This window comes from Ictalurus furcatus, chromosome 23 (genome assembly GCF_023375685.1).
Source record: "Ictalurus furcatus strain D&B chromosome 23, Billie_1.0, whole genome shotgun sequence".
In the NCBI taxonomy this organism is placed as follows: Eukaryota; Metazoa; Chordata; class Actinopteri; order Siluriformes; family Ictaluridae; genus Ictalurus; species Ictalurus furcatus.
The window spans coordinates 9,114,962-9,125,000 of NC_071277.1; the positions used below are offsets into that span (position 1 = coordinate 9,114,962).

General features: G+C 40.8%; 1 protein-coding gene and 1 long non-coding RNA gene across 12 annotated transcripts in view; one reads left to right on the forward strand and one right to left on the reverse strand.

The window, feature by feature from the left end:
- Positions 1 to 3,409: 3,409 nt before the first annotated feature.
- Positions 3,410 to 10,039, reverse strand: part of phldb2b (pleckstrin homology-like domain, family B, member 2b) — a 47,564-nt gene continuing 40,934 nt past the window's right edge. For all 9 annotated transcript variants that reach the window (XM_053611112.1, XM_053611110.1, XM_053611111.1 and 6 more), the window contains 5 exons: positions 8,779 to 8,869; positions 7,656 to 7,802; positions 6,945 to 7,164; positions 6,771 to 6,856; positions 3,410 to 5,166 (listed from right to left, as the gene is read on the reverse strand). In XM_053611112.1, the coding sequence (XP_053467087.1) occupies positions 5,026 to 5,166; positions 6,771 to 6,856; positions 6,945 to 7,164; positions 7,656 to 7,802; positions 8,779 to 8,869 (685 nt within the window). In that variant the 3' untranslated portion in view covers positions 3,410 to 5,025. The remainder of the gene's footprint in view (positions 5,167 to 6,770; positions 6,857 to 6,944; positions 7,165 to 7,655; positions 7,803 to 8,778; positions 8,870 to 10,039) is intronic.
- Positions 7,097 to 10,039, forward strand: part of LOC128599493 (uncharacterized) — a 7,400-nt gene continuing 4,457 nt past the window's right edge. For 2 of the 3 annotated variants that reach the window (XR_008384418.1, XR_008384419.1), the window contains exons 1-2: positions 7,097 to 7,236; positions 7,680 to 7,810. This is a non-coding gene — a long non-coding RNA (uncharacterized LOC128599493). Of the gene's footprint in view, positions 7,237 to 7,679; positions 7,811 to 8,591 lie in introns of all 3 variants that reach the window. The other variant, XR_008384420.1, reaches the window with a different exon arrangement.

Genomic DNA, 10,039 nt, shown 5'->3' on the forward strand with positions numbered 1-10,039 from the left:
TCGAGTCCTCATTAGCCTCGGACCCCACCTGAGTGCCAGACGGGTTCCTCGGGGCCCGAGCTGCTCCCACTCAGCGCCTGGCTCTCGGGGAGGCCCAATTAATAAGCTCCTGCTGGAGAAAATCGGTACTGAGGCCAGAAATAAGCAGTCAGGGGACCGGCGTCTAGCTGTGCTTTTAATAAAAAACACTGTATCTGGTGTTCACCTGAGCGTGTGTGTGTGTGTGTGTGTGTGTGAGAGAGAGAGAGAGAGAGAGAGAGAGAGAGAGAGAGATTTAGACAGGGTGAAATATTGAGCCTGCTCACCAAATAGCAACAAAATAAAATATACAAAATAGATATGGATACATACAGACAGAGAGAGAGAGAGAGAGAGAGAGAGAGAGATGAGAGAATGAGAGAGAGAGAGAGATAGAGAGAGATGGAGAGAGAAACGTTTACATGGACAACAATAATCCACTCTTAACCCGATTAAGACCATACTTTGATTAAGAAACTACCATGTAAACAGCAATTTTTACTTACCTTAATCTGATTAAGGTCATACTCGAATTAAGCAATAATCGAATTAAGACAGGTGGAGTACTCCCGTTTTAGTTGCATTATGGACGTGTAGTAGTGACATGTAAACACCTTAATCACATTATGGACGTCGTGTGAGAGTTTTCACCGCATTTTGCGACAGGACACAATAACACACGGCAGTTTTACATTTTATGGTGAACAAGAGAGTTCGGCCGCGTCCCACACCGCATACTTTCCTACTATAGGCCTGTAGTGGGGAAAAATACATGTATCTCGGCTACTATATAGATGGTAACTACGTGATTTGGGACACACCCACTGCTTCAAGCAGTTGTCTATATGGCTTCAATCAGTTGTCTATTAGCACGTACAGCATGACAAATAATTAACTGCACTTAAAGCGTTCGTAAAAAAAAAAATAAAAACACCCAAAACTGTATACGGTCCCATAACGAAGATGAACTGTATGTTGATACGTGAAATTCTGGAGGGACGTCGGACGGCGTGGCGCGGTGACGTAATGACGCGGGCTGTTAATCTAATTATGTTCTATAACATGCTAAATGGGAACATGACAGGAGTATTCTAAAAGCGACTCATGTAAACACCTTAATCACGTTATTATCTTACTCAGATTAAGGTCAATAATTAGATTACTGCTGTCCATGTAAACGTAGTCAGAGAGAGAGAACTGAAGAAACCAAAAAGCAGAAATGTCAGTCGATCCCTAAGCTCTGTTGGACAGGGTTAGTTAATTATGTAATGTAATGCTGCATTAATCTGTAGTAATTGTGATATTTTTGTTCATGATAATAAGCTCTTGTTGTAGGGGGCGTGGCCATGCTCGAACGTTAGTAGGTCACATGACTAAATAACGTCTTATAGGAACGCGATAACCCCTAAAACCTCCGAAAACGTTTGGTCTCTTACACGTCAATCTGTATTTTATTGTTCTGCATTTTTAACGTAAAAAATAAAGAGTAGATAGAAAAGAGCCCGGGCTCCCTGGAGCGTCTCTATACGGAAGAAAAAGCCTGACACGTCTTTTAGCAAAGGATTATTACGCTATGTTTTAAAGGCGGGAAATAATATACAGTACACTACACACCTCTGTACGGAAAACTAACCCCGTCTGAATAAGGCTTTATACTTATCTCGGGCTGAACAGCGGCTTTACGCGCGACGCGTTAAAGAACGTGTCGTATTTTCCCTTAAAAGGGGAACATTTTCCATTAACGAGAGCTCAAATGAAGCTGGAATAATCTCAACCGGATCTCGTTTTTCTGAAAAAAGAAAAGAAACGATCTCTGACTCGTCTCTGAGGGAAAACGTGAACTAGTTCCTGAACATCCATCCGCTCAGTGCTTCAGGCTCTGAGAAAGTGCATGGGATTTTTTTAATTAGGGAAAATGACTGCTATTATCTTACTTTGTGTGTGGGCTTGGAAGAGACGACGATTCCGCTGAAAAATGAGACACAAGGAGACACACGAGATGGTTGCAGATCCTGTTATGTGTGTTTGTGTGTGTGTGTGTGTGTGGGGGGGGGGGGGGGGGGGGCATTGAAAACATGCACCCTTCTTTCACTGGCTTGTCCCACTACATAAATCTCCATGGCAACCTCAGTAGGTCAGCCAGTCAGAAGTGGAGGTGGGGTTTGGTGTGTGTCTAGTGCGAAGTGTGAAGCACGTGTACACGTCGCCTCGAGTGCATGCAAGGAGCAAAAAACATACTACTGCTACTAAATCTGTCCGTAATATGGTATAACTGTGTTATACTGTGCAATGAGTAGAGCATCAAATGATGATGTCACTTCCTGTACTTCAATTCTGATACACTAAAATGTTTGTTGTATCTTCATCAATATTTCATCCACGTCCATCTTGTGTGCTCTATTCCATAAATCATTTACACTAAGTGGTGGGAAGAAGGACACGTGTGTGTGTTAATGCATTTGTACATTTGTGCGTGTTAGCGAGAAACCACAAAGAAGCGTAAACTCCTCTGTGGGAAAACTTAACGCTATAGCTTCACCAGCTTCACCACAACAACAATAGCAACAAATGGAAAGAATAATTGTAAAAGTACAGAATGCTCTAAATTTTTATTTTGTTCAGGAATGTTCATTTTGGTTAAAATATAATAAATATTTTAACACCCAACACACACACACACACACACACACACACACACACACACACTGCAGTTCTTTACTGGCTCTGTTAAATCATTCCTGTTTAAACATGACAGACTCTAATTTATAGCCCAACCCCCATAAAATGTGTCATAATGTCCCATTAGCTAAAGAAATGCTGATGAAATATTCACGCTTCACAGAGCAGAAATTCTTCACGTCACGCTGCTGCTCTAAGCGCAGGTCAGAGTTCCCCCGGGATCAGCCGTAACATAAACCACTAGATCCCCACGTGTTCCCTCAGAGACATGTCTCCTCATGAGGAGCTCCTCCTCCATCACTGCCTCAGAACCACACAGGATGAGAGGTCAGAGTCAGAGTCAGCCTCGAATCTCCGCGTCTCTCCTCTCCTCACCTCTACACCTCATGAGACGGATGAGGAACGGCGTAAGGAGATGTTTATATAACTCCTTATTTATGGAAGGAGTCTCCACTGTCAGCGCTTTGACTAAATCTGTAACTCAGACATCTTCAGGACAGATGATTTGACTCTTTTTACATCTCTGTAACTTAACAAGTTAAATATATTTAAAAATGTCAGTTATTGGTATGGTATAAGAGGATTATTTTCCTTTAACAGCATGACACCAAGTGTTTTATCCCTTATTTATAGACATTATAAACTATCAAATCAAATCAATATCATATGAATTTACAATAATGAGAAATAAGCACACGGGCTTCTGTAGGCGTGTCTTTGTGTCCTGATTTTATTATTTTGGATGCAAAAATACAGGTGCATGCAGAGTAACAACATAAATAACAATTAAAAATAAGAAAATTCAAATCTTTTAGTGAAATATACAACAGAGAAAAGCATTCAGAGTATTATTATTACTATTATTATTATTATTATTATTAGTCACCCATTATTGGAGCGTCGCAGACTCTTACTGCCCCCTGCTGGTGATGTGTGTGTATGTGTCTGTCCAGGAGAGAAGAGTTCTTGACTTTTCTGAATGAAAATGGTTTCCATTAAACATTTTCTCCACCAGTATGTAATCATTTTTACGGTTAATAGAAACCATTAGCGCAGATATTTTTAGGAAATTTTTCTTTATGCAGCGGAGAGGCAGGTGAAAAGCTGAACTGTGAGCCTTAAAATGAGCTTGGAAAGCTTTAGACAATATTTTAGAATATATTTTATATTTCAAATATATATAAAACATACACAGAGAAAGTAATATACACTGTACTAGAGCAATTGGGATAATTCTCCTATTAAAATATATATATACACACACACACACTCACACACACACACATATATATATATGTATAAAGTGAAGGTGGTTTCTAACCCAAATGACAGATCCTGCAAACTCAGTACGTCCAATATTGACACGATAAAATGTTTTCAACATTCTAAAATACTGCTGAATTTCCAGAGCATTTGGCAACATTACCCAAAAGAAAAAAAAAAACTCCAACAAAAATGAAAGTATACGTCTTTTAGCACCTTTCGTTAATGTGAAGATTACAAAACTAAAACTATAGTCTGAACTCTGACGTACACACCGGCTGTATACCTGTACACACACTATACAGTGTGTAATTTCATGTGAATTCTTTGGTATTTAAAAGAAACAGCGTTAAAGGTGCGGTCTGGAATTTTTTAGCGCCTCCTGCTGTCTGAAAAGTGATTTGCAATTGCAGTGAAAGCATTAACAAACTTTTCATTGCCTAACAACCAACAGCTCTTCCTTCCTTAAATACGTACATCTTGCGTGTTGCTTTTTAGGTATAAGGGGTGGGGCTACACACATCTATTCTGCCTCGTAGGCGGAGCTAATTCTGTGGAGACATCGCAAATGATTTTTCTAACATATCTTCAAAATGATCGCAGGGTTTAAGACACTATTAAAAATTACAGACTGCACCTTTAATGTTGTTGTTGACCTGTGCATCCCTGAGGATCAACACACACACACACATACACACACACACATTAAAATGTAATCAATTCCTCATGAAACACAACGTGGAAGATGACGCCGTGTTTAAACGTTCAGTCATGTGCGTGTGATGTCACAACCAATCAGAATCCTTCATTTCGGGGTGACGTGGATAAAGCATGGCATTTGAAATCTGAAGGCACTTTAGATAACCAACTAAAACAAACAAACAAAAACAAAAAACGGCTGTATGAAACCTTTACACTGCACACGGTTCCACAAGGATATAACACAGTGACGACGCTGGTCACATGACGTCCATGCGAAAACGACAGGAACGTCGATAAATCTTTAGTCTTTAAGGCGCGCACACAGACACACACACACACACGGGCTAAAATCACGACGCAGGTCTAAATCATGAACTGAGTGTATCCCTCCGCTCCTGTGACGATGACGTCCATCCAGATCCGCATGGCCTCGGGAGACGGAGCCACCATGTAGTACACACGATCGTGAGTCTTTACGCTGAAGGTTAAGGATGGATTCGGGCTCTGAGGAGCAGAAATGGAGAAATAACTCAGTACTGCCACCGTGTGGTGCAGAAAACAAACATCTGAAAACTAGACTTGCGCGATATCGATTATTCCCAGATCGTAATTTTACAAAAATCTCATTTAACGATTAAATCGTAAGCACAGAGACACAAAAATAGAATGTATAAGAGGCGTTGTTGAGTATCATTACGTGTACATGTAAACGACTCGGATATCACCACGTCAGTGAGTTTCTGCAGGACACCTCGCCCCATCACGGATGATCAACCTTTATTTAAGACCCTGAAGATACATAGTGTTCGCTACAGATTTTACATGTCACTCGTCAACTCTTCGGGTTTCAGTCCAACAACCGGAGTACGACAAGGTTTATATTTGGCACAGTGTTCACCATTTTCTTCCTGCTTAATTTCTTTAGCTGTCTTCATAAATTTGCATTCCCCTGACTGGATTAACCGTGGTGTGGCGAAGAGCGGCTAACTTAAAGCAACCATCACTGTCATGAAAGCCCAGGGAATCGGATGCAATTGCAGAAGTCTTTATTAGTCATGAGTTGTTCATTTTGAACGAATCTTTAATATGACTCAGGAACAACGAGTTATCTAAGAGAGAGTGATTCGTTTCCAGACAGAGAGAGAGAGATACAGAGACAGATTTTAATTATATTCTGCTGAAATTAATCAAATGACTTTTGCTGAACGGGATTCAAAGATCCGAGTCGGTAAAATGATCAGAACTTCCCATCACTAGTCTTTATTATCAACTACTAAAAACAATAAACAATGAAAAAAAGGAAGCAAAAACAAGAAAAACTAAAACAAGGGACTAGACTGATGCGACACAAAGAAAACTCAACATAAAAACAAAAACCACTCACAGGGCAAGTATAATATTCCAGCAGCTGTACCGATTATACACACAACACTCTATAACTAAAGACGGAAAACACGGAATTTAGATAGGATGACTAATTGGGGAACACAAAACAGGTGTGCACAATCAAGGACAGGACCAGACAACAAAAGAAGAATTTTAAAAAATGAATGAGGGTGGCCTCTAGTGGTCTGGGGAGTTATTGCCCAGGGTGGACATGACAAATACGGTCTCAATGGTGCCTGTTTGACGGTATTTTAACTTTTAAGCTAGTTAAACGTAAATGCAAAATTAACAAGCATCAATTCGTCAAAGCTTCTTTAAGAAATAGTAACTGGTGGCCATGTTTTATTAAAAATACCCACCACGTCACTTCAGAGGATTCGTAGCATTCTTGTTATTTTCTAAAACTAGCTTAATAAAGCTAATAATCATTTCTATAGTGCGAAACAATCCATCCACAAGCTAACAGCAGCGACTCGTAACTTTTACACAGGAAATATTTCTCTCTCGTATTTGGTGTATTAAAAAAACCCAAAGAAAATGCCTGGGTTTTTGTTTAATGTTCATATACGGCCTTCCAATATGGCCACCGAGTATCCTCCTGGTGCTGCGCATTACACAGTTTCCTACGTCAGACTGAAACATGAACCGTAATCAAAATAATTAGTAAAAAAACAACATTATTAAAGCTTTAAAACGGACAGAAATGACATTTCCTTTCCTACCTTGTGTGCATTCTTTAAATGATCATAGTAGACCTCCTCTATGGCCTGGAAGTAGATCACTCCTTTCAGCTTCGCCTCGTGTTTATCTGTTACCACGGCAACAATACGACATCAGGTTTGACAAGACTCATCACAAGCGGATATACGTCTAACCGAGGTGTGCGTCGTTCTGACCTGCGTAGTAAGACAGCGTTCTGCGGTTACGGTCGAAGACGAACCAGCGCTTCTTCCACGTCTTGATCTTTCCTCCCATCTTGATGAGGAAGCCGCGACACGTCTTCTCCGTGATGGAGATGTGGTAGCAAGTCTCGATGTTGTGTCCGGCTGACTCGATGTGGCCCCGCAGGTCGAAGTCGTCCTTCCTCACAGGCAGGTAACGGGTCAGCGGACGAGACTATGAAGAGATGGGGGTCAAGGGTCAAAGAAGAGAAGAGCATATAGAAGCGTGGAGAAGAGCATATAGAAGGTATGTAGTGTGTGATCAAACACCGCTCGAGAAATGACTAAAAAATACATCTCTACACTCGGATCTATGAATATGCATGAATATGCAAATTAGAGATTTGATTCACAATACATCCTCAGTTAAACTCAGAAAAATCGTATGTTACCATGCCAACCATAGTTCTGTTCATCACTAATGATAGCTCTGTTAGCTCGTTAGGTTTAAATGCAGATTCTGTAGTTAAAGGTATTTGCTTACCACAGTGTCATCCTCTAATCATTTACATATCAGCTGTGATTGGTCCAAAGCCATGAAGACTGTTTTTGTGACATCACAACTTGAGCTCATGTGTAGCCCTGCCCATTAATAAATTTTATACAGAAGTAAAAACAATATACAGTGTGTAGAATACGGATCACTACTCTCTCTCTCTCTCTCACCTGAGCTCTCTGTTTCTCTCGCAGCTTCACCTCCCTCTCGATGAGTTTCTGTCGTCGACTCGTTTCCTCCTGCAGTCGTTTCTCCAGATCTTCCCTCCTCCTGCGCTCCTCCTCCAGAGCCTGACGCCGCACCTCCATCTCTCGCTCCTGAACACGTAAAAAAACATTTATTTTAGTTGCGTGTTAATGTTTTCGCTAAACCGAACGTAAAAATTCCCAACAGGTTTCCAAACGTTTCCCTGATATTCTTCATGCTTGAGTGCGTATGTTGATAAACGGCCATAAATTACCAAGCGTGTTCGCAGTTCTCAACTTAGCCACGCCCACAAAACACCATAAAAGGCCACAGACCGGCAACTAAACAGTGATTAGTTTAGCTGAATCGTCCAGCGTTGGTGCCCACAGAAACACACTAACTGTTCCTCCTTTCCATGACTTCTTATGGAATATCTTAATTTATGGATTTATTTTGGATTCACAAACGTTTTCGCAATCGTTTTATGATCTGAACCCAACAGATTGTGTTCTATCGGTCTAACAGTGCGCTACGTAGTCTCTAAAATGCTGTTATGTAGTGAATGTGTATAGTAAATAGAAAGATATTTATGATTTAAGATGGTGGATTTTTTTTTTTATGTAAAACGGAGCTAAATGTCAGCAAGAATAAAACATTACTTTGGGTAAATAATAAAAAAAGAAATCTAAATGTTTACGATAAAAAGAAAGAAATTTTCACAATGCTTTATGTGACACAAACTAACATTACACACTCATTAATATTCAAATGTATTCAAATCCGAAATCCTGGCAAGTAACAACATTTCAGTTGTAACAGTTCATATAAATCGGTCGTATAAACCGAAACTATTTAAATTTACACGTTATTGTCATAGCTTTGCACGCACACGGCTGACGGCTTTTATTGTGAAACCCTAGATTTAGCTTCATCAGCGCCGCTGTAACTACAGGGAGAACATCTGGTTTCCGAGGTTTGGACTTTTAACCTTCAACATGCTCACAGTTAAAGAGGAACTCATTCTACAGACAGATTTGAGGCTCTGAGACAGAGCGGACGGATTGGTGGGTGGTGATGGATTTGGAGAATTCAGAAAACGGTGCTCACCCTGTGCTCCAGGAGTCGGTGTTTCTCAGCCTGAGCCTCCCTCAGCAGCCGCTCCATCTCCTCGATCTTGGCCACGTTGGAGGTGCTGGCGCTGCACACAACAAATGAAAAACATCCGTGAGTTTCTGCACGGTTCCTGCAAACTTCTCACCCTACATCTCTACACGAGACACTACGCGGAAGACGCAGGGCAACGATTCCCTCCAAAAAAAATAAACGTCCTCAAAATAAACCCATTGTTTTGAAGAGCGCAGGAGGAATCAATAAAGCCGGGTCTGTGCTGGAATGCATTAGGAGCCCAGACCCAGATTCCGATGCTTTCCACTTTAAAAGCTCAAATATAACACGTGGAACCCATCGAAGTAGTCCCGTCTCCCCCAAAATCCCCCCTTCAAATATTTTCCCTCCAAAACTCTTACTCTATCCTCCAAGCCTCAAGTCCAAACCTCAACTTTGTCTCAAACTCGACTGGATGAAGAAGTTTCTTCTCTGAAGGAGCCTATAAAAATCCCTACAACAGAATGTTTCCCTTCTAGGAATGATATAACCGCTTCACAAACCTAGAACCCTTACATTCAATGAACCCTTGAGGAACCTCTCTTGTAAGAGCATACACAGTTCCTGTACAGGTTCCTTGTGTGACTGAGAAGAGGAACCGTAAGCATTAACAGAAGCAAACTATCCAATAATGGTGCTGGAGGTGGAGATTAAATATGTGGAGGTATCTAGAACCTATAAGGGTCTTCGGTTTATTGGTTTGCATGTACAGTATAACTCTTCCGACAGGGGTTTCGTGAGCACAGGATCTTGTACCTGTTTACTGTGCTGATTAATTTAAAGATCCTGGGTCCTTAAAACGGTCTCTGGTTCCTAAAAAAGTTCCTGGGTTTCTCAAAAGGTTCCCTAATTGATGTTGCTGGGAGGTTCCTTTTAGCACTCCAAAGCTACAAAAGCATTGCTTAGATTACAGATGTAGAAGGTTCCATCTAGCACACCAAGGGTTCTTGGGTTTGTACCTCTAGGGATGAAGGTTCTGTGTTAAATATTAAAACAAAAGTACCAAATAGAACTCCTTCAAAAAGAAAAAAATAGAAATTCCTGATGATTGGCTGGATCATGAATTCCATAAGTGGGATATTTCTTCTCAGGTGTGAATCGGGTCTGAGGTCAGCTTCTTAGACACACCATACAGTTCTGATCTCTCAGCTGTGAGAGCGTGGAACCTGAAAACACCCCTAATTACAGGAGTACACAATCCGGT